Consider the following 27,425-nt stretch of genomic DNA (forward strand, 5'->3'; position numbering starts at 1 on the left):
AGTTTGTCGCAGGGTAAACATTGTCATTTGAATTTGACCAAATGGAAACCAAGGTGGGAAGTTGCCTTATTTACGAGCATAGCAGGAAACAGTGAAGGCGGCATGAGAGCAGCGAAACTTAACTTGAAACTCTGAAGGGTGTGAATGAAGTGTGAGTCACTTTTACAATATTATATAATGTAATCTAGTATAATTAAGGAGCAATAGATTGGATTGTGTGTTTCAATTGGTGTAATGAAATAGTATCTACATAATATTTTAAAAACAATTAAATGGTAAATGGTCTGTATTTTCCAGTCTTGGTGACCACCCAGTGTTTTCCACACACACATTCATACAGTGCATCTGTGTGCAGCACTTTCTCTTTACACACATTGATAGCCTATGGGGCTCAGTACCTTGCCCAAGGACATCTTGCATGCAGAATGGGGGAGGGTGGGATCGATCCACCAACTTTTACTCACTGGACAACCTGTTCTACATCCTGAGCCCAATAACTCAAGACAAAGAATTTCATTTTAAAATGAAAAATATTTTTTGGCAGTAGAACAGTGAATTACGATTACAGAATGTGATGTAGACATACAGAGTTGTTTTGCTTTTTAATACAAAAACAGACATAATGTGGCATTTAGAGCAAATTATTTTATTTCAAATAAACGTGCCAGTCTTCTCTGTAGTAACATAACATTATGACACAGAATGCAGAAGATGTGGTACAAGCTGATTAACTCTTAGTTTTGGTTTCACAGAAATGAAAGTCATGTTCTAATTTTATCCCCAAGGGTTTATCATCCACATCAACATGAACTCAGACATTAATGAAACTGAATAGACAATAGATATGACTCAGCTTTAATTGATGCTACAGTTTCTCTATAAATATTCAATTTATTCTGATGGGGTTATTTTGTTGCAATAAACACATTCAAACCCACAAGTCACAGTTTCAGTCTCTTCTTTTTTTCACTCATCGATCACATGACAATATACATAAAATAATATATAATATGTATTTGTTGCTTTTAACATTGCTTTCCGTGAAATGTATCATCTCATTATAGTTTCAAAGCACAAACATTGTCCAACAGTATATGATCATTTTAAGGCCACATAACATTGGGGGTTGCCAGCGGTAACCAGCTGACTGGTTCTCTTTCAAAGGGGCAGCGCTTCACCTCACCAGGTAGATTTTCTCTGCACCTGAACAATTCCTCTCTGTCAAACATGACGTCCGAAACCGAATACACACCGAGAGACCCGTCCTCAAACCCCACATACACACATTGCTGCTTACACACAAGCAGAGTCGATGGATTCTTAGACAGACTCACACTTCCTACTCTTTCCCCATCTGCAAGTCGTACAACAGTGAGGACAGGCCTCACATGCAGCTCACAGACACAGGTTGTCTCCATGCTGATGTAGGCGGCAAAACATCCACTTTCGTCCATGCAGGCTTTAATGACGGGACCATCAGCTTTGAACGAGCACAGTCTGACCTGAGACAGGTCCAAGAGGTTGATGGTGTTATTATCAGTGGACAGCAGTGCATATCTCCCATCGGAGGACATGGAGATGTCTTGTGGCTGACACTGAAATGTGTACGGCAGCTGAAAGTGCCTGCACACGGTCTGGTCCACTACCTTCCAGGTGTACACTGCCCCTGAGGCAGCCATCACCACCACCAAGTCCGGGTGCTCTGAGATTGTCTGGAAAGCAACGACATGGTCTGAGCTTTCTACACAGGAAAAACGCTTACTGATGGAGCCTGACCACAGACTAGCAGCCAACAGGTCACCTTGGTGAAGGCCGATGAGGAAGGTGCTCTCAGGAGACACCTTGGCATTGGATAGGTACAGATGTATGCTGCACACAACTCTCCCATTTGTCAGCTTCCACACTTGACACATCCCTTGCTTGGAAAAACTCACCCCAAACTTATTATTAGGGGTGATCATGATATCTGTGGCTCTGCTTCCATTTATACGCAGGATGTTCTGACTCGTTTCTGTCTTCCAAATGTAAATCTCCCCTGCTGAGAGTGTCCCAAGATGAATGTTATCTGCAGAAAGGCACAGTTTTTCCACAGGACCATCATGTATAAAGTTGGCATGTGGGAAGCCCGTCCCTAAAGTCCATCTCCACACTGTCTCGGACCCGTCTGTGGTGTAGAAGCGCTCCCCCGTTTCTTCAACCACCACTTCCTTCACCCCAAGCCCCAATTTCAGAGCTGCACCTGCAGCATCTATCATCTCAGAGTCCCACACTGTCAGGCAGCCGTCGTGAGTGAGACAAATAACATCTGATGGTGTTTTGAGGAGCGCGTGGGGCTGCTGGTTTGCTTCTAAGGAGAGGACACACTCCCCCGAGCTGACCCTCCACACCAAGACGAGGGCACAGGATTCAAACGAAGCGAGGAAAAGGTGCCCACCCTGGGAGAGCACAGCCTGAGCGAAGGCTCTCCCTTTTGGAGCCAAGAACTGGTCCCCCAGCTCCCAGTCACTTGCATCCCACAGTGTAACCTGGTGAGACTGACATACCAACAACATGTCAATTTCATCAGAGTGATCTGTATTGAGGACATCATTCGATTTACCGCCAGTAAATCGCTCTTTTAGGAGTCTGGGCGGTTGAGTTTTGCTCGCCACATCCCATAAAGTTAGGTTCCCCGTCCTGTCAACACAAGCCATTTCCCTCCCATCCTCACTGATGATTATCACTGTTACCGCTCTGTGGCTTGAGTTTGAGCTGCTGCCGAGCAAACTGCCAAAGACTGTGTCAAATATGGAGACTGTCCCGTCGTCCAGCCCGCAGAACACGTACAAGCCATTGGATGAGCAAACCAAACGGGTCACAGAGCTCTGACACTGGAAGCGAGTCACGCTATCACTGGAAACATTAAACACACTCACAAAACTCTCATCTCTCCACCACATGTATATCTGTTTCTGACATGCAACAAAGCCCTCGACCTTCTTTGCTGTTTGTTGGCTTGAGTTTGTCTCGGACTGGGTTTTCAAAGGGTCTTTCACCTCCAGAAACATTTCCGGGCCTGTCACATCCCACAAGAAACATTTGTTGCATCTTGTGGAAAGCAGCACCAATCGACCGCTGCTCTTCACTCCGCTGAACTCCAGCTCCTTCTCCTCACAGCTCAGTGACACCTCTACTACATCACAGCCAGGGCCTTTCCAAATCCAAGCAGAGCCATTGTCTGTGATCTCTGTCACAATCCCACACTCTGTCACAGCTGCTTCCACCATAGAAACGCTCTGGGTTTTGGTCTCACACTTCAAACACTGAATGGAGGGGACAGAGGAAGGAGTAGGAGAAATCAGTACACCTAACCCACTTCCTCTTTCACTCCTCTCCTGTCGGATCTCCCTGACATAACCGTGGAGTTCAGGAATGAGCTCCAGATAAGAAAGAAGGCCTGTTTCCATCACCACAGGCAGCTGCAGAGGTACAGACTTCAGTAAGCAAGCTGAAGACTTCAGCGTTCCTGCGAGGAGTCGTCTTTCTCTGAACTCTATCTGTGATCTGCTATCCTCCAACATGGCCACCAGTTCTCCTAGACGACCTGCTCGTACCATAGCCTGGTGAAACTGCAACGACATTAATAAACCGCGCTCCAACTCCTCCCATCTGCCGCTTTGTTGCAAGTGATATGGCAACTCTACGATTTTTCTCAAATTCACCCGACCAGAGTTTTTGGACGAACAAGTGAAGATAAACGGCTGCCTGTCAATGTACATTTTCATCTTAGCCTTGTTTGGTCCACATGTCAGGTTATCAAGAAGTGGTTTAGCATTTCCACAAGCCCATCGGCCACTGAAATAATCTGTCATCTCTGAGTGAATCTCCCTCCTCGCCTCCGGAGTGCTCAGATACCTCTTAGCCACCACCAGCTTAAAATGTCTGCTCACCCACAACAAAACAGGCGACCCTGCAGACGTCCTCCTGATGAGAAACCTCCTCAGATCTGATAGAAGTCTCTCCACGTCGATTTGTGAGACGCTCACGCTGGCGGAGGAGCTCTGGCCCTGCTGGACATGTTCAGAGAGCACCTCATCGTCACCTGACAGGAGGTCGGCAAGCTCGACCTCTGCAAGCCCGGTCCTGGAGAGGGTGAGGTAGGAGACGGCTCGAGCCACAACAGAGGAGCCGTGTTTCATCTCGAGGTGATGCAGGAAGGCAGAGATGGATGTGTGGATGCCTTCAGGGAGCGATGATGATGTCACATCAGAATCTGGAGAGAAGGAGAGACATTAAAAGCAATCAAACATTTTTAATGAAAGGTGTAATGATAGTAACTTTCACATATATCATCTTCATATCCAGGGATGGTCGAACGGTACCTGAGTAGACTAGTTCCCTTCTCATTGATAACAACACACTCCTAAACATCCCTGATTATTATTATTATTCTCAAAGAAAGATACATTTTTTTCTGCAACGGCGTCTGCGGTTTTTCACGCAGTTGTGACGCAGGACTCATTGTCATTCATGGTTTTCCAAGCGTTGCGCGTGTTGCCAAGCAATTCCCCACCAGAACACTAGGGGGAGTAATGTTTTTTGTCGAAGTCGGCTCTTCTTCGTGTGTGGCAAGAAGAAGAAGAGCCACGGCAGCTCCTCAGAGCCTTTTTCTGGCGGACAAATCCGCCAGTCAGTGACGGGTTATACTAGTGGTCATAGTTTCGGATCTCTTCTGCCAAGTGCTCTTCTATTTGGTCCATATTCGTTCTTCTAAATCTTCTGTGGTTTCCGCCGGTATTATCGGGCCTGAACCGGTAATGCGACTCCGGAAATGATGTATTTAGCAGACCCAGACCAATCACAGCCTTGCCGGCTACGTGACGCTTGCGGAGCTTTGCCGTCTAGTTAGAAAAATTGGGCGACGCACGTAAGCACGTAAGCGTCACCCGCCCGCAAGGGCTGTGATTGGTGTGCTAACTACATCATTTCCGGAGTCGCATTTACGGTTCATGCACAATAATACCGGCGGAAACCACGGAAGATTTAGAAGAACGAATATGGACCAAATAGAAGAGCACTTGGCAGAAGAGATCCGAAACTATGTCCACTAGTATAACCCGTCACTGACCGGCGGATTTGTCCGCCAGAAAAAGGCTCTGAGGAGCCGCGGTGGCGATGTAAATAAACCGCTCTTCTTCGTGCCACACACGAAGAAGAGCCGACTTCGACAAAAATCATTACTCCGCCAGTGTTCTGGCGGGGAATTGCATGGCAACACGTGCAACGCTTGGAAAACCCTGAATGACAAAGAGTCCTGCGTCACAACTGCGTGAAAAGCCGCAGACGCCGTTGCAGAAGCATGCGCCGGCCTTTAAGGGGCCCGGAAGGGCTCTTACGCTTCCGGGCCCGTGAAAACGCAGAAGCATGCGCCGGCCTTAATCCATGACCAAAACTTTCACTTCATTTCATAGTATCCCTTTCAGTAGTTTTTGTGAATGCTGCTAAATAACAGACAACAAACATAGAAAACCTAACGTCCTTGGTGGAGATAAGAACTACAGTCACCAGTAGGTTAGGAAATAATTTTCAAAAGAAGACAAACAAATTTTCATGACCCTTTCTTTTTAAAGATTTGCATCTTCAGTGGGGAAGAAAGGGCTTCTGGACCCGTGCTAGAAACATGTTAGAGAGGCTGGAAATGACTGACGTTGCTGCTTTTGGTCTTTTTATGAGATTTGCTCTTGACCATAAGAAAATTGACTAAATAACCAGATATATTGTTTTTGTGTATTTGTTTTCTTTCATACCGGAGAACCAGAGCGAGGTGTGCACATGCAGGAGACGAGCATAGAGAGTCAGACAGTAGGAGCTCAGCGCCTGGTTCACCAGAGCCTGTTGTCCTGACGTTATCCTCCTTCCTGAACTGCTCAGCAGCGATGCCGACAACTTCACACACTCCTTCCTGTCTGCAGATCCCAACCGTACACAAACGTATCCCGACTCTCTCTCACTAACACCTTGGTAATGTCGTTTAATGGCCTGTAGGACATGTGTTCTGTTGGAGGAGACTGTGAGGAGCAGTTTGACTCCAGGAGGGAGGGGAGACGGGAGGCTCTCAATGATCTGAAGACAAACTAATTTGTTTTCGATTTGATCCAGGCCGCTGAGGTTTAGAAGCAGAGGCTGTTTGGGAGAAGGAAGACGGGACAGGAGGGAGGAGAGACGTTCTCTAAGCTCAGGCACCCTGATGTCAGGTTTGATGATGCCGGGACACGTTTCTCTAGGAGCTGGGCTTTGTTTGGTACAACGGTTTATGTTAAAGTCAGAAACATGCTCGCTGGTGGTGGGTTCACGCTGAGAATCCAGAGCGGATGTTGGGATGCAGCTGGAGTTTGGGTCCTTGGAGTCACTGATGCAGCCATGGTAGTCCGTGGTGGTGACAAGGTGGATGCTGGGACCCTTTTTAGAGGAGGAGTCACTGTGGTATCTGTTTTCTATTTGATAACACAGGCTGGACAACAGGTGTGTTGGGGAAGGCATCTGCTGCAGGTTGTAAAAATAAGTGATGACCACTGGATCGCTGTGTGGAAGCCATGACCTCATCTGTAGAGAGAGACAGAGACTTGTTTTCATGTTATTAAGACCATACGGCACAGACTCCTGCAGCAATGACTCATAGTGTAAATCTCTCTGAGGCACTGGTTTGTCATTACGTTTGTTTACATCTGATTTCTTAAATGGATTTGTCGGTAGTTTCTCGTAATGCAGCTCATTATAGATACTGATAACAATTTAATCTCTTTAACTCTTTAATTTAAAATAATCTGGAGTGGAGCTGAAAAGCTTCCAGCTGATTGTTGTGAATAGCAATTAATATCAGAGCTATTTACCTATGAAATGTCTGGAAATAATGAAAGCTTATGTTGAAAAAAAATTCTAAATACTTTAAAATGTTATTTAATGTCTGAATCATTGCGTGACCCCCTTGGGGTCCTGGTCCCCAATTTAGGAACCCCTGAACTGGATGATTAGGAAACTATACTTGGTGCACATTTTTGTTATACAATTAATCGATTATCAAAGGGGTTGCTGATCAATTTTCTGCCTCACAAATAATTTGATTAATCATATAATTATTTAATTTTTGCTTCAAGGCTGGAAAAAAACGTCTTATTCCATTTAACAATAATTTAAAATTTACAGATTTTCTACTTTTTTACTATTTTCTTTTAAGTGAAATGGAACATGAAAATTGGTGAATATTCTTCTCACTTTATTACAGCTCTGTTTTGTAGCTTTATTTTATTCATTGACATAGAAACTGTCTAAAACAATAAGAGAATGTCAGTGTAATATTACTGAGGTAAACGTGTCAGTTAATTTCACTCACTTGTTGAGCACAGTGTGCCAGCAGTACTGTCTTCCCTGTGCATGGCCCTCCTACCACCACTAGTGGGCACTGTTGGTCACTCTGCTTCACATAGGCTCTGATCTACAACCATTGAAAGTAAACTTTAGTGATGCTAAAATGCAGAGAAAATGTTTTAATATATTTTTTAAAAATGTAACAATCACAAATTATAAAATAAAAGAAAGCTACTGAACTGTAAAGCACATAATGTTACTGTTAAACTGAGAACCCATTGGCTACTTGTAATTAATCTCCCAGTGATTAATCCTACACCCAGCGGAGCAGTGTTGACATTATCTACATCTAAACCTATTTTTCGTCCATAAAACACCTTCATCCTCACCTCTTCCTCCTCTGGTCGAAAGACATCATAAAATCGTGCCAGGGAGTCACACAGCTCCTCCTGCTCGGCCCAGTCTCGGGTCAGCGCGTCACCGAGCTGCGTCTGGTTCCAGGTTTCTGATGGGTTCAAGCTGTCAATCAGCCCCATGAGGTCAGAGCACACCTGCTGGCACAGAGACTCAGCGTAGTCACACCTTCTGGCAGATGTGTAACCATAGCGACGGTTACACTCTGTGGTGGTAGTGTAAAGTTGAATCCAACGGGAGGCGATGAGACCGGGCAGGAAGATGTCACTGAGTTCTGAGAGAAAATGCTGGTCAGATGGTGCGAATCTTAGGTCTGAGGCCTGAGAAGACAGGAGATGGAAATAATGAGTTAATACATTCTTATACACCCCATATGATTACACAGGAATGATGGGAGTGATGAGCAAATACTTGTAACCCCCGTCGGAGCCTACAGGTGGATGCTGGGGTGGTGGAGGGGCTGAAGCAATTGGTAGCAAATTTACATGTTTTGTTTTGTATAGCCCCACTAGCTCTTTCGATATATAGTAAAACATAAAGTTTGTTTTGTTTCATAAATACATTTTCATAACCAAGAACAAAAAAGATGAATGGTAATGCATGAGTGAATCAGAATTATTTCAATCGTCCCTGCTTGTCTATGCATGGAAGTGACTGTAATGACTCTAATATAACGACTGAGTGCTTCATTAATGTGACCTGAGTGAAAGTGAGGTGTGTTATGATATTATGAATCTGTGCTGAAGGGTAATTTAATGCTCATGAGAAAATGATGGAAGATTTAACCTCTGACTGTGAATGTATCCGTCCTCTCTCTGTCTCTCGCTCAGCATTCAAGACTTTGTTGACGTAGACCAGGCAGCGTCCTATCGTCTCATGATCAGGACGCTCGTCCAGAGCAAATCGTAGATCTGCATCGAGGGCTGGAGAGAAGATGAAAAGCATTCAACTTGGATTAATAACACACACACACACACACACACACACACACACACACACACACACACACTCACACACACGTAGACACACACAGACAGTGTATATCTGACCTGATCTGTAGTATGTGTGACCTCTTTCTGGGGCCATTACATTGTTGTGGACACACAGACTCACAGTCGTCTGAATTATCTTCATCAGCTCGTCTTCTTTAGCTTTCCTCATGCTCCACTCTTCCTTACTAATCCCTGTCTGATTCACAAAAACAGTTAGACACTTTTTAGAAAAAAATGTCCAAACTAATAGCTGTGGTGACTCATTTTATAAAAGTAAAACATGATAACTTTGTCACTAAAAGTATGATCAAACAGTATGATCAGACAGATATACAGTTATCTGACCTTCAGAATATAAACACTGGAGAGCAATCAGGATTATTGACGCTTCAGATTATTTCCTGATATTTCTAAATGTTTTGTATGGTTTTATAAGAGAATAACATAGTTATTAGGTCAAGCATTAGGTTCTTTTTAATGTTGCATCAATTTCCCAGGGAATAATTCATGGATCTTGATGCCTGTATTAAATCTGGTGCAGATGGATGGAATTTAAGGGGAGTGTTGGGCCATGGTGGAGGTACAGTATGTGCCTTTTTGTGGTTGTATATTCCTCTGCCATTCAAAAACAGATCTGCCACAAATCTATAATCAATCACTCACATTCAATTCACAATGCTTACTTCTAATCTTACTTCTGTGCACTTAACGAAAGCTAATCCTAATTTGTAAACATAGGCTAAGTGAAAATGTTGGGTGGAGTACAGTGAGTAAACCCTGAGATAGTGTTGGTCATGCCTGAGGCCTGCAGGGGGCTCTGTGTGGGTGTCTCAGGCAGTAAGAGGGAGGGATGGTGTTTTCGTCCCTCTGGTAAAGTCTCTCCAGCTCCTGTGTGCTGGTGCCCCCCCTCTGGCTTTGCTGCAGCAGCAGTTGGAACTCAGACACCTCCACCTGAGCAGGAAGACTGGCTGCACCATACTGGTGACCTACCAGAGCCTACAGCACCGCCATGTGGACACAGAGGGAACATCAGAGTATAAATGCATCTTTAAAAGCAGATTAGTACCAATTTGTGTTGACTAGTGTAGTTCCTGTGTTAAAGCTCCGGGGCTACGTCTGAATTATTCTTTATCATTAATGATTCCTCCTCAAACAGTTCTACAATATACTGTCACTTTGTATTGTTTTGGTTGCAGAGCTTTTTACAAACAGTCTATGGTGCAGAATAAGTGAGAAAACTAAGTGTTCATCCTACCTGGTTTATCGGCAATGAAGATTTTATAGTCAATGTTTTTTATAAAATAAAACTGAATTTTCTTTATTACTGTTCATGCCTGTGGCTTGTATATCAGCTGTTCTACTCTACACCCTTTACATTATAACTGGTGCTGATTCATTTACCAGTAAAAAAGGTCCAGATGAGCTCTCTCTGCATTCTTTAATCAGCTGCTGCCTGGTGTTGTCATCCGGCCAACGACTGCGATCACTGGACTCAAAGGGGTCTATCACCTGCACAGACAGACTCACACATGCACACACACACACACATACACACACACACACACACACACACACACACACACACACACACACACACACACACACACACACACACACACACACACACAAATGATGGTTCAACGAGCTAGAATGGAATTGACTGATAATTCAGTTTATGAAAAGCACATAGTCAGGTGCAGTAACAATCAGCCCTGTGGTGGCTCAGTGAGGTATCATGTTCCTCTATCCTTGTAATTACACATGCTGATGAATGGGGAGAAAGTAGGTGAGCTGGCTGAACTGCCCGAGGGTGATCTGAACATGAACGCAAACCAATACAGTCCTGATACAGCTGCTCACCATTATAATCTTCTTTTTTGTCAAATTTAATCAGGCGAGGGTAGCTGGAATTGAATGCAGTTTTACAGTGATGGCCTCTGGGAGGTAGAGTTAAAGGATATAAGACACACACAAACAATCTACTTAACATTTTACTCCAGTTAGAGGAAACATTTTATTAGACCTAGATAAAAGCAAATAAAAACAACTTAATGCTAATAATTCATTCCACCCCAATTCTAAGTTACAGAGTTTTATTCACTGTGTCACACCTGTATGCTCCTCCGAGTTTTAAAGGCCATTCATAGTGAGTGAGTGTGATTATAACGAGAATGTATTTCTTTATGGGGCATCGACAGTGCCTTAACTTGTTAATGTTTATTGTGTTAAAAAGACTGGAAGGTTATGAAACTTGTATCACCTCTTCTGCTGCAACACAACCTAACACAATAGTGAAAAGTGGAGTGTGTGTGTGTGTACATGTGTGTGTGTGTGAGTACTCACGCTGAAGTCCAGTCCCCATGTGTGTCTGCAGTGCTCTCTAAGTTTTGGGAAACTGCTTTCTCTCAGAGCTCTGCGCTCCACCACGCTGTCTACACAGAGCATTAACACAAACAAGATATGTTTCACAAAAAAAACAACAACTGAAAAACAACGACCAGACGTAAACGTGTACGTCTACTCACCCTCAGGGTTGGAGCACAGATAGAGCTTCACAAAGGAAGAGCGGCAGGTGGAGTCCATTTGTTTCCCTCCGGAGCTCAAGACAAATCAAGAGCTGTAACTCAAAACATAGAGTACAAAGAAAATCCACATGGAGGTTGTCATGGGTCCAAATCTAATGTTCATAGTTAGTTGCTTCTACTCTGTGTTGTTGTGTCTCTTTCCCCTCCTGCTCCACTCAGGAAATCCTCATTTGTGTTGTGTCACCATGATCACACCCACTTCTAGAGACTGGAACGTCTGTGCAGCACATACACTCTTTAGAAACACTCATTATTAGTTGTGTATGTGATACTCACATTTCCAGGACAGGTGTATGCAAACAGACAAATACACACATTATAATTTAGAAACACAGACAAAATGAGCTAAAAAACAAATAAAACAAAGAACAGAATTTTCCATATTTTTTTATTAATTAACATTTGTACACAATAAATACAAACTTTGTGTTTTGTACAGCCAATAATAATATGCAGAAAGACTTTTGCATCTTTACTCATTATTGTCATCATGGCAACAGTCTGTGAAGAGGGAGAAGGCCAGTTGTTCCACCACCTCGTGAATAACTGCAGTGTTAGAGCTGCTGCAAATCCCCGGATGAAAAATATAGAATTATACAATACATTAAAAAAACAACAGGCTCATACCAAATAAGTCAACACTGTAGTGAAGCAAAAGGTCTGTCAACAAGGGGAAATAATCATGTTCAAAGTTTCAACTGAAGTTTTATATTTGATAGTTTGACAGATTTTAACGCTGTGTGAGTTCAGTGGGACGCTGCAGTAAACCATAAACTTCAAAACAAGTTTGAAAACCAGTATAAATAAGATCTCAGAGAGATCGAGGAGAGGCTGTTGCTCAGGTCGCCCTGAGTCTAGTTCCGCTCTAGTTCCCACAACAGCAGAGGAGCAGGGGTCTAGATCTAGACTTGAACTACTTCCAGAATACTTAACTTTGTTCAGTAGGGATAAATGGACGCTAAATCTTACATTATTCACATCCACTCTTCTAACCAATCAATTTAAATTCTGAAGCTGTGTCCCAATGTCCGTAACAATACTTTATAGTGTGAAATTTTGCAGTCAGTTTATAATGAATTAATACACTTTACAGGTGTGCAATAATTAAATATGAACTGTGAAACTGCAGGTTTGAGCAGGACTGATAAATATCACTAAACAGAAAGCAAACTCTTTTTGCTTTCCAAACATCGTCTCCAGTTATGTGGAGCGCCATAATTTGTTATGTGTGCAACATGGTAGAGCGGTGTGTGCTAATCAACCACTCAAGAAAAAAGAAAATGAAGCATCCAAACGGACATGTCTGTGTTTATTTCGAATATGTCCAGTGTGAAAGCCAACCCTGTTCAAAATAAATATGTAGGAAGAAATTGGGCAAAGTCTTCAGTCAAACACAGATCTGATCCAAATTTCTCCTCTCACCTAACAATTACACACCCAAACAGTTTGGCCAATCTCAGGACCCAGAAAGAAAAACAAATTTTCTCCATACTTTCATTCAAAATCATCCCAAATTTTTTTTCTTTGTTGATATAAATTAAGGAAAACACCAATTTACATTGTCCACAATAACCTCTCCATCCCTTTAGAAGAGTGGAGAGTTAAAATCAAAGTATCAGTGAAACTGAAACAAAAAGGATCCACTAGATCCACGTTGGATTGAAAAGAACGACTCTAATCATCTGTATTTGTAACGACAGTGATTCGTCAGAGTCATTTCTAAGTGTCCTGCTGCTACGTGGAGGAACTGCTATTCTTCAGGGAAGGTACAAATAAATAAAAGTGCTACGCTGGAGTTTAAAAGGCTTGATGGGTATTTAAGGGGAAAGATTGACTTACTTTAAGTAAAAAAACACAGCATAATTCAGCTTTGAATGTCCTTTGCTACTTCAATATGATGTACTTTTTCTATACATCTCTTTCTCCTCACTGTTTCGACCAAGTATAGGTGAAATGTAAGACACCAGGAAAAGATAAGGGTGATGTCAAATTGGAAACTTCAAATGCTCATTTGTTTTCATGGATGTTTTCTCTGCTCCATTTAAAAGCTAGACTCCCATAGCGATGTGAAGGAGATGCTTAGCAACAGAGAAAAATAATACCTGTGAATGTAATGCATGTCAGCTTTAAAAAAGGATATATGTTACAGGTGAATAAAATCGAGATAAAAGTCTTACAGTTCATTATGTGATTATTAAAATCTTCGGAACCCCAAAATATGTTTATTGTATGTATCATCTCAAATAAAACGTTTTTCTGTCACCACATAGTGAATACCAACGATTTCAGTGCCTTTCGAAGCACCGCTCTCCTGAACCTGAACCATAGACTATATAAAGATGGACCAAATGACGGTTCCCAAAAGTGAAGCCAAAGTGTTTTAATCGCCACCTTGTGGCTGACTGCAGGATAATCACACCTTCTCCTTGTTAGTGGATGGGACATGAGCCAAATTAAAAAGTGTACATCAAATATGTTTTTCTCAAAGATGATTTCTGTCATCTAAGGTAGTTCTTATTATATTGATATAAGTTTAAAAAAATGTATGTTTGATTTTAAATAGTTGATTGATGCTATAAAAAACAATCGGTCAAGCTTGTGTATCGGCGGGACCTCGCTACCATGGCTCCATCCCCCAATCGCTACAGACTCTGGCTTCAAAAGATGGCAGGACATCAGGATATTTGGCTTCATTTCTGGACGGTGGGGGGATATGGAGACAAGTCGTTCATCTTTATACAGTCCATGTCCCTAACCAATCAGTGATACAACCACAGAGCATGACACAGAATGAGAGAAGATATAGCAATGTGTGTAATATCATGTATTCATGTGTGTATATGATAGCTACTGATTCACACTGACTGCCGATGGACAGATCACACACTAGAGGAGAGAGGGAGAGATAAGAAGGGAGAAAGGGTGGAAAGGTGGAGTTAAGAGCAGAAGGGAGGATCCAGCCTCCTTTTACTCCTTTTACTCCTTTTTTTCTCCATCCTGTCCTCCCCTCTCTCCCTTCATCCCTCCTTCATACTGTATTTACAATGCCCTCTCAGTATAAGACAAGAATAAAACTTCCACTACATATCAGACATGGTCGTCCACTCAGCAGAGTTAGTCTATATGAAACGCTGTGCATAACATTCCTATGACAACAGTAATGTACTGTACTAATACACATTGAATACGTATGATGATAAGGACTATATATGTGGAGCAACGGGCTGGGGAGGGGGACCCTGTGTCCACACACCCAGTGTCTCTGTCCATTTGCTTCAACCCTCTTGACACTCCAAAACAGGACTTACTCCCTTCCATCAAACTTAAAGTCTACGGAGCCCTAACACTCAGACACAAAGGTTGTAGAAAGTTATCAGATATGGCCGAAAATGTAATAGCTTTAATACAAATTTTCACCAACAAACACTTTATTGTAGTTTTATATTCGATGAACTTTAAAAAAAAATATTTTTGCTTCTTCTTTTTTTCACACGCATATTTAATCATTAATGTCTTTCAACCACATATTTCCAATTTGGGAATTTTCTCATATGTGCATTTGTGCAGCAGTGTAGTTTTGGGCAGTTTACTCAACTGAGTGCTCTAATTAACTAATATTAGCCACCATTCTGAAGCTAACATCATAAGCTACATATGTTTTGAGCTCAATTTCTTTCACATTAAGAGAAAAGAGACATTAAAGCTCTCACATCAAGGATCACACAAGGTCAAGGATTATTTCCACCATAGTTCACTTCCCTTATAGGAGAGCATAGTAAAGAGACATTTGGTTACACACCGAAGTTAAACGAGCTCAGCACCAATATTCATTGCTACCTAGCTGAATCTTTCTTTAAATATTTATATTTCAATATATTTTACTGTGTAATGCTCTAGCTAATGCATGTTAGCCTGCGGGCTACTTGCTGCGCTACAATGCTACTTGGAAGATCACAGAATTCTTTTATCAAGATCACAAAAGAAATGTGACAACTATTTTGTAGATTCGTGTAACCAGATGTCTCTTTACTCAAAATTAACTTTTATGCACTGACTGGTGTAGTTTTATGAAACTATTAGCTTCAGATAGTTGGAAGAACAGGCCTACTAAGCTAAAAATGTTGACTGTGTTTTGATGCCAGTGTTTGCCACACAGTCGTCTCAAGTATTCCAAATATCAAGAGTTTTCCCAATTCTTTGTCATATTTGCAGTAGGGCAATTAAAATATGGTGAGAAAAAAGGAAATGTTGTGTGGAGTTAATTAATAAATGATTAAATATGTGCAAAGACACAAAAAAGGAAATAAATACATTTAAAATAGAACATTTAAATTTATTGTTACTAACTAATTGGTAGTAAATTTAAATTAAAAAATGTACTTGCTCTTTGAAAGTTAAATAAAAGTACAAAACTTTACATTTATTAATATTGAAAGCTGCTATTTAACAAATACTATCTAGTTACTGTATCTAGTTATATTTTTGATTTGTCTGATAAGCCTTTACTATAATTAGTGTGTTTCAGGGCTCCAAAAATGTTTCTCATGCTTCATGATTATTTGTCAGCAGGGCAGAGCGATCTGCCTGCTCGGAGAAATATTCTCTGATATCTTGGATAAGTTTAACAAGATAAAAGAAAACTTCCTCTTCCTCCTTTCGCTGTGCTCTGGTTTGAAGTGAGTTTGAGGTGAAGTTTTAAGGCAAGAATGGAGGGATGGGGGAGGGCAGGGAGCGATGCGGAGGCAGCTACTGCTGCACTTGATTAGAAATCTAATACGATTATTTAACTGAATACTCTGCCTTTATCTCTTCTCTCCTCCTTCACTGCAGGAGGAGGGATATGAAGATGCTGAATGGCCGGAGGTCTTCGACGTGGTTCAGTTCAGTTTACTTCACATCTCTTTATTTGAGCTCACTTCACTTCAGAGCTGTTCAGTTCCTCGGCCTGAATGATAAGTGTGTCTGTCATCTTGTTCTCAAATTTGTTATTGTCTGTCACACCAGTGTGATCTCCACCTCCTCCGTCTTGTCGCTCTTCTCTGGCTGTCTCCGGGCGTGTTGTTTAGGTGGAGGCGGCGCAGCCCGCACCTGCAGCAGAGACACAAAACTCATTAAACATTGAATTCAAGAAGAAAAAAGAATGACATCAACAGATGCTCTACTTTCTTAATTGCTATTTTGAATGATAAGAAGTAAACAGCTATAAAAACATATTCATTATTTCATAGTATATTAATATGCCGATATTACCTTGATTTGTTGATTAGTGTTTTTTCTAAAATATCCAGTGCTTCCAATTAATTATCATAACTGTAGCGGGACAAATTTGAGTATAGTGGGCCACAGTCTCGATAATTATTGAGAAACACTTGGCATTTTACTAAATAAACACAAATCTACTTCATAGTGAATCAAAGCATTTTTACACTTCACATAATAACATCAGAGAGCTAATTTGGTATATGCAGCCCTATTTGCTGCGTTATTTTCCTCATGCTTGCTCGTGCAATTGAGTTACTATGTGCTTGTGCTATGGTCCACAACTTTTGTACCGTCCATGCATAGTTTCATGTACAGTTGTGGTATATAATGCTCTTTCTCTTACGCGAGACCCTGTCTTTTACTCTATAGTCTGTCAATCTGTCACTCGGGATTTGTTGCACATAAGAGTGTGTGAACGTTTGAACCCATCACCAAACCCATGTCAGAAAATAGAGACAAATGCTCAGTGCAATTCCCCAAAGCTCAAGGTGATGCACAAAAAGTGTTAGATTTTTTTAAAGTCCTCAATATCATAATTAACCAATACCAATACTAATTAGTTGCCGATTGATTTTCTGATGAATATTCTACTGATTCATCAACCTGATGTTTCTAACGTTACATATACAGCTCTTCTGTAATCCACCTCATTAAGTTCATACGCTGCAATTAAATGACTCAGATTGTTTCACTGAAATATCTAAATATATCACACACAATTACCAGAGTGTTCTTTACAAAAAAGAAGTGTCATCTCACACATACAACACTCTCTCCTTTAAATAACTTTTGTACTAACAGGTCGTAGTTTCCCAGGGCCTCCTTCAGGGGTGAATCTCGCTGGCTGAGTCTGAGGAAATCCTGGAGACACTGGACTCTTGCTAGAACTTTGATCTACACGGACACACAGAGAGAGATTTTTAATGAGAAGTCCCAGTGACCTTTCTCACCTGGTTCGGTTTCTGACAATAGTTTAGACTTACTGTGAGTGGACAGTGGTCCCTTGTGTGACGGCGCTGGCAGTGGAGGCTTGTGGTCCCCGTTAAGTGCGGCTGAGGGTGAGCGTGGGAGAGGAGGTGGGGTGGAGGTCTCGGGGCTGGTGAAAGGGCTGATGGGAGGTTGGACGTACAGCGGAAGAGGCGGCAGAGACGATGGCAACTTCAGAGTGGGAGAGATCTATGGGAAGAGACAGAAATAGAGGAATAAATATTTGTGTTGCTCGATACGTCACATCACTTCTGAAAATATTTGTCTCTTTAGCTTAAAAATGCTCCACTAAGTTGTCCAGTCAGTCTCTATCTTTGTCAGTCAGCTGCTTGTTGGGCATAGTAAGTTTTTTTAGCTTTTTTTGAAAATGGCCCCCTGCTGCTTATGGAAACGCCACTGATGACAGTGTTGAGCGTGATTCACACAAAGCTGCAGCAAAGAAACAAAACTATGACATGAAAGATGCTAAGACATAGAACTAAGAGAAACTGTGTTCATTTCTCAACCTTGAAACAGATATTTTGGGGGCCAATGCAGATATCAATATTAAGGAGTTCAAAACTTCAATAGATCAATAGATAAATGTAGAACTTAAATGAAGGAAATTGAATGAATGAAACTAGCATTATTTGCTTTACATTAGATATTTTTGCATTGTTTATTTTGTTAAAAGAAACCTTCATACAGCGCATTTGTGATACATACTGCTTCACATGCACTGTATGAAAGTTTCATTTTACAAAATAAACAATGCAAAAATATCTAATGTAAAGCAAATAATGCTAGTTTCATTCATGTGAAAGGCTCATATCAGCCATTTTTTATCAGCCCAACGATAAATCAGACAGGTTCTAGAGTTCAACACTCTAAATACATAGAAACTAGATAAATATCAAAATGTCTCTAGAAATCAGATTTCTTTAATCATCTCAACTGCATAAGACTTAAAAGAAATTAATATTGTTATGACTCCAGGCTTAAAGGAAGGGAGAGGCTGTATCCTTCCTGTTGCCGAGCCTCTGATAGGGCAGCACCAGGGCAGCACTCAGTGGCACAGATAAGAACTCAGTCTTTGATTGCACTGCAGCGTTTTTATCAGAGCGCTGCAGGAACATGGCAGCACTGATCCACTGTTTGTGAACTCTGTCCTGCTGACAGATCAACTGAACAACAGGCAGGAAGGGAATGGGAAGAAAGGGGAGAACGTGGCACAGGAGACTACACACTACCCTTGGTATTTCTGCCCTGAGGAAAGACTGATAAGAGCAGATTTCCAGCTCAGCTCAGGAATGAGGTGCTGAATATCGGTGTGTTACTTCAGTGGGATTATGTTTCCAATTTAAAATTTGCTTTCCTGAGGTTTTCCACTTAGTTCAATGTTGTTGTCTGTATTATCTTTGGCTACATCCACTATGTTTTTAAACTAAAACAATCTCTGTCCACACAAGCTTTGGCTCCGAATCAGTTTTAATCTTCATCCACACTAACTTGCATGGAAACTAATATCATGTACACGGGACATGCGTGTTGCTGTAAACAGGAAGGCATGCGTGTCCTACTGGACACGGAGATTGTCACAGATTGCTTGAATAGTAGCTCTCCTCCTACATATGTAAACAGATGTAACATTGTAAAATGCAGAATTTACCTACACAACAGCTGTTAACAAAGACAACAGGATCAGCAACACATCTAATTGATTATCCATGTTGGGTTCTACACTGGTAGCCAATCCGGAGTATCGCGAGTCCATGTGCATGGATGTAGCCTGTGACACTTATCCTTGTGCTTCTGTACCTGTATGTCACCTGACCCTCCTCCTCCGCTGCTCTCCCCATTCTCAGTGAAATCTTCCACCAGGACTGAGGGGAAGACGCCCATCCGTCCGTTGAGCTCCCCCTCCCAGAAGCCATCATCTGTCTGCGTGTCACGGCTCAGCAGGCGGATCACAGCCCCCTCACAGAAAGAGAGCTCCTCGTCTGCCTGGCCCTCGTAATCATAAAGTGCACGAACATACACTGCTGCAGAGAAAGAAGAGATGAGAAAAAGAGGGAGAGTAGCAAGAAGTAATTATTTTGGGGGAAATGCAGTTCCTTGTCTGCCTGGCTGTTATTGTCATAAAGAGAATAGTACACACTGCTGAAGTGAGGGAGATACAGAGACAGAAAGACAGAAGAGTAATTAGTTGTCAGGACGAAACTCATCCAAATATTCAGGTAGTATAAACAGAAAAAAGAAAGAGAGTGGGTGAAGAGGAGTGGAAGAATAAAGAAAACAGTAACATACGAGGGAAGAATAAAGAATGAAAATGACATTTCAAGATTTTTAATTGCAGCAGAGATGCCAATCTTTGTTTTTGGTAGCAGAGAAAAAAAACACCAAACCAATCAGGAAATGTGAATAAAAGAGAATATAGTTTTTGCTCTGCAGCTCTGAGCTTGTTTTCAGCAGCTTTATTTGCTTTTAAATTCAGCATAGGGCCTGGTTCTTTCTATATGGATCGCCAACCACCACTAATTGCTATACATAATTCAAAAAAGAAAATGGGAATGGACAAAACTTCCATATTCCTTTTTTGTTCTTGGTTTTATGCTATAATTTCCCTTTAATTTTACCCAGCAAAGGTCAGTGGATGACCCCTGCACTCACTCTTTCCATAACACCCTGCTTAGTCAATTCTGTGTTTTCTGTAGTTGGAATTTAATGAAGCAGTCAAGAGAAAACTCTCTCAGTTAGAGGCACATAATAACTTCATTATGGGTGAAAGAACAAACTCATTTAAATTAGTGAGCTTGTTTTACCGGAGCTCCTGGTATGCAGTTAAATCATTTCAAAAAATAATTGATCTTAACCAAGTTTCATTGTACTCACTGTTTATGTCACCGTTGACGCAGCCGGAGTGAAGCTCTGGGTCGGTTGAGTTGGACGAGGTGTGCGATCGAGCGTCGAGTGTAGCCAGAGACTGGAGCATGCTAAGGAGACTGTTCGAGGTGGGAAACTGCAGGTACTTCTCTGGGACGTAGCCAACATGGCCTGTCTTATTGCGAGCCTGGAAAACATACACAATGAGGAGCATTCGCAAATGTAAACATGCACCTACTAAATAAAATAATAATAAATAAATAAAAAACAAACACACACACACAACCAACATACAAATCTAAAAGAAAAGCAGACACGTAGTATACAACACAGAGCTGATGAGATAATGCCTGTTGGGTTTGTTCACCTTGACCCAGTCCTCCATGTCTCCATCCTCGATGACCTCCAGCATCTCCTGTTCATCAATGGTTAACTCGTCTGGCTGAGAGGCCTGCATGAGAGAGAGACACACACCACCAGTATTAAAAAAAGAGAGGGAGTGAGAAAAGAAACAAAACTAACAAGAACGGAGAGAATAAGGAAGAAGGTGGGGAAAAATCTGGTCAAATCTATGAATGATGATTTATGTAGCTGTAACATTCATTATAATCCACGTGTCTTATTGCACTAATACTGTATGGTATAGTGAAAACCAAATACTGTATATAAAGACGTTTCTACGCTTCCTCCCACTATCCAGAAATGAAGCCACCATCTTGTGTATTTGGAGCCAGAATCTTCACAACAGCTGTCAAGAGATGTAGCAGCAAGATCCCGCAAATACACATGGAGGAGGTGGGATTTATGACCTATACTGTAGCCACCCACTAACCCTAACCTAACTAACCCTAACCCTAGTGTTGGGACATGGTTTTTGTGCAAAAAGGCAGGTCTCTCTTTCAGGCCTGTATTCGAAGTAAAAACCTGAAAGCAGATGTCCTTTGTCCTGACAAGCCGCATGGGCTGGAGAATACTCAATCTCCCAGAGTGCAATGTGTTCTCTTTGTCCTGAGAAGGTCAAATAACTCCGTCTCCCAGGAGGCAACATGTCCCCTTTGTTTCAGCATCTTCGCACATAGGTGCGAATTTCTACCAGGATCAGCTGCCAATTGGTCAAATCTGGCCACATGACCTGGAGGCCACTGGGCCTATATAATAGCAGGCCTCCCTCAAAGTCTTTCTCTTTCTCCAATCCCTCGGAGGGCCGAAGGCTGCTCCAGCAGCGCTCTTCTCCACCGACCACCACTGAGGACAGCAGGCCGCTGGCCTTTCCTCCTGCATCGGCGAGTGGAGGAACCGGATTCCTCCAGCTCAAATATTCTTTTTCCAACAACTGGAGGTCAAAGGTCGAGCTTCCAGCTCATCTTCTCAAGAAAACCTCCACGCATCTCAAGCTTCTTCTAAACTCCTTGCAGCGACTCGGTGTCCTGCAGGTAAGAACTACAGATTCAATAAGCAACTGAACTGCACAGCTCAACAGAACCGCGGAAGCAGAGACCACACAAACCAGAGACTTCAAAAGCCAGAACTGCTACCCGAACTGCACAGCAACTTTCTCCCTGTCCTTGGACTGGTAACATTATCTGGGCTTAATAATTTTACTAGGCTAAGCAAGACTGTTTAATTGATTCTGTGTGGTGTTTATAAGTTTGGTATATGTGGTGATATTGTGTTACAAGTTAAATCAAGGTTAATGTGAGTTGGGCTCTACAAAGACCCTGCCATTTTCTGATTAGCATTCTCACAGACCCCGCATATCTCTTCACCTACTTAGCTACGTCCCCCGACCAGAAGGAGGGGGGGGCCCTGCTAGCTTAGAGATCTTAAAAGATCACAGGAAGGTGTGACTCTCTTTGTTAGCCACCAGAGAGACCCTCACACACACACACACACACACACACACACACACATCTTTATTAGTTAGTATATTGTTTAGTAATTGGTGTTTTATACTTATTATGTTTATAATAAATGCTTTCTTTTAACCTTGTCCTGTCATTAATGTTGCATAAGTGAAGTTTGCCAACCTCTACACTGTCAAGAACTCTATAAACCTTAACTGTTCATTATATAGTCTTTAATAGTAAATATTAAGATTTCTAATTGAACTAGATCTAAATGAGACTGATCTTAATCAATAAATTGGCTATCTTTTCCCTTCTATGAAGGGTGGTGCCCCGCGAGAACTTAGTCAAACTAAAGTTATGATTTAATATTAATATTTTATATATTAATGTTTTATTTTTCTATTTTTTATAACCAAATTTATTGAACGCCTAAAGGCACACTAGCTTATGGTATCATTCCTAACCATTATTGCACAACACTAGGAAGGTAGAGGGGGTCGTCCACTAACCAGAAGGTCGGTAGTTTTATCCAACGCTCCTGCAATCTGCATTCTGAAGTGCCCTTGGGCCAGATACTGAACCTCAAATTGTGCTGAATGGTATGAAAACAAACGCGCTGCATATACAAGCACAGTATGGTAAATACAACACTTATGTTCAACTGTGTGTATCTAATAGTGCACATGAATGTGTGTTGTTTTCCACTCCTTGTTGCAAACATTTAACGTGTGTGTGTAGGTGTGGCCATGTAACAGAAGAGACTAACTCTGTATGTGTGTATATGTGTGTGTGGGTTCATACCTTGTATGAGTACAGGACTTTGCAGGTGAGCGGGTAGTTTCGAAGGGTCCCTGAAGGACTGGAGCTGCTGTCGTCAAAAACCTCCATATTCTCCTCACACTCCTCTCCCTCCTCGCGCTCCAGGTCCACTGTGCCCTTTAACACATAAACACAAACACAGCCAGATAACGTTAAAACCTCTGATAACTTCAAGGACAAAAATGAAAAGCTCCATTAACCTCTGATACTCCAGTGGAAAAAAAATGTAGAAAACAAATGGCTGTCCAAATGCCCAAAGATCTTTTTCCTGAAGAATTCAATTGGGAATTAAAAAAATAAGGCCATATAATGAAACAAATAGTTTGGCCAAGTACTTAGTTTAGTTAGTTTAGCAATAGTGGAATTACATTAATTTTAACAACCACCAAAACCTTTGCTGATTTTCTTTACCCATTTGCAAGTTCTGTCTTTTGCTATGCTTCCCTTCCTCCGTGCTAGTTTCACAAACCAAACTATATTAAAATAAGAATACTAGCAGGCTTGTTTTTACCTCTTCTTCCTGTCCGAGTTTCTCTTTCCCCTTCAGTGTGGGTACTACAGCTTTTAGAAACAGGTGTGAAGGGACTCACGTTTCATATGATCCGACCCCTCCCTCTTTTGTTGCACCACCATTTCACTGGCTTATATGAAGGTCATGTGATCTATCTGGTAGAAAGATCCATCACACACAGCAAGCTGCCATGACCACAACAAAAGAGAGAGAGTGTGTGTGTGTGTGTGTTTATTCATTCCTAGGTCATCGTGTTGAGTCATCAGATTTCTGTTGACACAGTAAACTGACACAGTGTGCCACAAAACAGATGTGTGTGTTTTGTATATGAGTTCAGCTCTTGAAAAGAGGATTATATCTTCCAGGGAAATACAAAAATGCTTTTGGTATAGTCCTAAGGTGTCCCCTATCAAATATTAACACGTTCCCCATGGTAACCAAAGAGCCTTACATCTGAAACACACACAAGCTTTTCTGTTTGTTGCTTTCTTCAAAAAACATCCCCCACAAATTGGTCAAAGGGCGTGCTTACCATTGTAAATCTAACATGCTTACGTTTGGCACATTTACCATGTTCACCATCTTAGCTAGGCATAATGAATTAGAACCAAACACCAAGTATAGCTGAGGGCTGAAGGTATATTTTATGTATGAGTAGTTAGCTAATTTCAGTGTTGCCCTGATGGTGGCACTAGCACTGAGGAGTATTGGGCCAAATGAGAAGAAAGTCCAACATCACAAGAATAAGAAAAAGTCGTAATTCAATTAAAACAAACTTAAAACAATCTGTAACAACTTAAAACAATCATTGTATCTTTCACACAGTTTCTTGCACAGCCTTCACACAGTCCTGATATTAACGATAATTTAGTGCTTATGAGCAAATAGATAGGTAGGTGACAGACTGATCTACTGATATTCCCCCTCTAACATGACACGTAGCTCAAAATAACAATTATTCTCATTATGCTATGACTTTGACTTTACATTACAACTTTAATCTTGAAATCTCAGATTCATTTTAGGTGTCTCTAACACAATCGAGGAAAGATTAGTGATCATCTAAGTTATTACAGTTCATCCTGAGAGGGGCATGTATGGTACTGTCACGTTTCACAGTAATCCGTTCAATAGTAGAAAATTACGGATTAAAAATGGATTATTATTCATAATCCATCCATCCTTCCATATCTCTCTCTCTGGTCGTTTGGTCACTTCTTGACCTCTCCTTAATCAGCAGACTGCTTTTCCTGCATGTCTACATCGCTCTGTCTCATCGTTTGCTTTGTCGCACCTTATAATTTCGGTGCCTCTCCATTTCCTACAGTCGGCCTCTTAAGGCTCAAGTGCACTCCAAATGAAATCAGAGGCTGTTAAACTGCTGTCAAACAACTGCATACTCAATGTGCCTTCGGTTATGTTCTTTTAACAACACCCACACCTGATGGAGGTTTTTTCAGCTTCCTAACGGATTCATCTTATAAAGAGGACAGGGAAAGTAAAAGAAAACCTATAAAAACACAAACCAAAAGGAAGAGAATGAAACCCATTGTGACATTACCGACTACTTGCAGGTAATATGTTATTTGGGAATATAAATGTATCTCATGTGTTTGAATCTAAAGAGAACTAGTGCAGTGCCAGTTCTAAACATGTCTGTTTGAAATGGACAATTCTCTTGGTCTGTGTTAATGCTCCAGATCTACTTTAGAATTATTACGTGTCATTAGTGAGTCCTCTTCAAACTGTTCTGTAATATACTGTCACGCACACAAATATACTGTTTGTGTGCGGGACATTATGTACAGAGCTTTTTATGTACAGTTTATGGCGCAGAGTGAAGTTAGAAAACTTAGTTGCTTAATCCTATCTGGTTTATCTGCAATGACAAATAAAAAAATTTAATTATCAAAATAATCTTGTGTTGATTTTGACCTGTGGTTTGACCCAGTTGCCGACCACTAGTTTATCCAAGGAAGTAGAAGAAGTCATGTTCACAAAGTGAAGGCACACTGCCCCGCCCCCAAGGACTGCTACGTAAGAGCGCTAGTTATTACATTTGCATTGATATTGAACGTATCACACATGTCCAAATCGCACAAAATTTGACACTGCACTTCCCTCAGTCATTAAGAATACACATGCCGAGGATGATAAGATGAACAGTTCTCAGGATGTGAAATTTGTAGATTTTCTTCCTGCGCTAAAAGGCCAGATTTAATATTTGTTTGCAGCATTCTGTGGCTCTTCTTCTTTGTTCACTGCAGGTTTTCACAACCCCTCCATCTCTCTCACCTCTGTATCCAAATATTACGTGAGAATAATCACTCTTCACATCACACCGCCCTCCTTTTTTCTCAGCTAACTCTCTCCTCTCCTCTTTGGTCCCTCACTCTTCAGTAATTGTCTCTCTACCATTACCTTTCTCACCGCACAACTCTGTCTATCATCCCTCCTTCTCGCTCTTTCTCTCCCTAGATTTCTCTCTCCCTCACTCTCCCCACTTTCTACCTCTTTCTCTCTGGCGTCAGCTGCAAGCTGCAATATCATGTGAGCAGAATGTCAAGTGCTTCCAATGGAGCAGGCAGACTATGTTTAGTGCTGTTGACAGACAGACACACACCCAAATGCACACAAACACACACTAACATACACACATACACAGTGATGGGCAGACACAGACAGACATGCACAAGATGCACAAACAGTGAATTCCAGAAAGTATTCAGATAACTTTACTTTTGTATTGTATTAGGTTGCAAACTCCTGCTTAAATTAAAATATTTAAAATATATATATTTTTGCCCTTATCATTCCCCACCCAGTGTACCATAATTGCAAACATATTAAAAAAGAAAAATGATTGGAGTCAAACTGGGGTGAATTCAAATTCAGGCTCTTACCTGTCTATATACTATAATGTCTCACAGCATACAATTCATATCAGAGCAAAAACCAACCCATGAGGTCGAAGGGGCAGCCTGCAGAGCTCACAGACACTGTTATGTCGAGACTAAAAAAAAATCTGCTGAATTGAGGTTTTCCAAGAGCACAATATACTCCATAATTCATGAATGAAGTTGGAAACAACCAGGACTCTTCCTCGAGCTGCCTTCCACACTGAGCAGTCAGGGAGAAGGGTCTTGGTAACAGAAGTGTCTGAGAAGCTGACGACTACTCTGGCTGAGCTCCAGAGAGCCGGTGTGGAAAATCTTTCACTGGGACAACCATCACTGCAGTACTCCACCAGTCTGGACCAGACGGAAGCCTTTCATTAGTGAAGAACATGTAAAAGCCCGTTGGACTTTTCAAATAGACTGAAGACTGTGAGAAACAGGATTCAAGAGTCCTGCTTGTTCCAAACTTCTCCAAAGAATTATGGAGAACACTTTTGCTCTTTGGGACCTTCGATACAGTCAATTTTTGTAGCCTTGACACAATCCTGTAGGAACTCTGTGGACAGTCCCTTTGACCTCCTGGTTTGGTTTTTGCTTGAATTTACATAATCGGCTGTAAGAGCTTATATAGACAGGTGTATGCCTTTCCAACTCTTGTCCAACGATTGAATTTACCAAAGGTGGACTCCAATAAACGTGATATATCCGTTAATCTTTTGTTTTTACGGGAAAGTACAGTTAGCTTAACTAAATCCACAAACCACCTCCTCTAAAACCCACAAATTAGTGTTTTACCAAATATCTATTAACTATTTGTTTATGGTGGGATGCTGCCCAGTGTAGGAAAATCTAAATCTACTACTTCCAGTAATTTGGAACTCCCTCCACCCCACTTCCTCCTTCCC

At 41.5% G+C, this 27,425-nt stretch overlaps 1 protein-coding gene and 1 pseudogene across 1 annotated transcript in view; both read right to left on the reverse strand.

Annotated features, from left to right (window-relative positions):
• Nucleotides 1-669: 669 nt before the first annotated feature.
• LOC133003694 (NACHT and WD repeat domain-containing protein 2-like) lies at nucleotides 670-11,333 on the reverse strand (annotated as a pseudogene).
• Nucleotides 11,334-11,706: 373 nt separating this feature from the next.
• LOC133003696 (F-BAR and double SH3 domains protein 2-like) overlaps nucleotides 11,707-27,425 on the reverse strand; it is a 115,913-nt gene continuing 100,194 nt past the window's right edge. The window contains exons 15-21 of the mRNA XM_061073487.1: nucleotides 23,095-23,229; nucleotides 20,814-20,897; nucleotides 20,456-20,633; nucleotides 19,382-19,605; nucleotides 17,581-17,773; nucleotides 17,397-17,491; nucleotides 11,707-16,423 (exon numbers count right to left, since the gene is read on the reverse strand). Coding sequence (XP_060929470.1) covers nucleotides 16,331-16,423; nucleotides 17,397-17,491; nucleotides 17,581-17,773; nucleotides 19,382-19,605; nucleotides 20,456-20,633; nucleotides 20,814-20,897; nucleotides 23,095-23,229 — 1,002 coding nt within the window. The 3' untranslated portion in view covers nucleotides 11,707-16,330. The remainder of the gene's footprint in view (nucleotides 16,424-17,396; nucleotides 17,492-17,580; nucleotides 17,774-19,381; nucleotides 19,606-20,455; nucleotides 20,634-20,813; nucleotides 20,898-23,094; nucleotides 23,230-27,425) is intronic.

Source organism: Limanda limanda, chromosome 6, assembly GCF_963576545.1.
Source record: "Limanda limanda chromosome 6, fLimLim1.1, whole genome shotgun sequence".
Taxonomy (NCBI): domain Eukaryota; kingdom Metazoa; phylum Chordata; class Actinopteri; order Pleuronectiformes; family Pleuronectidae; genus Limanda; species Limanda limanda.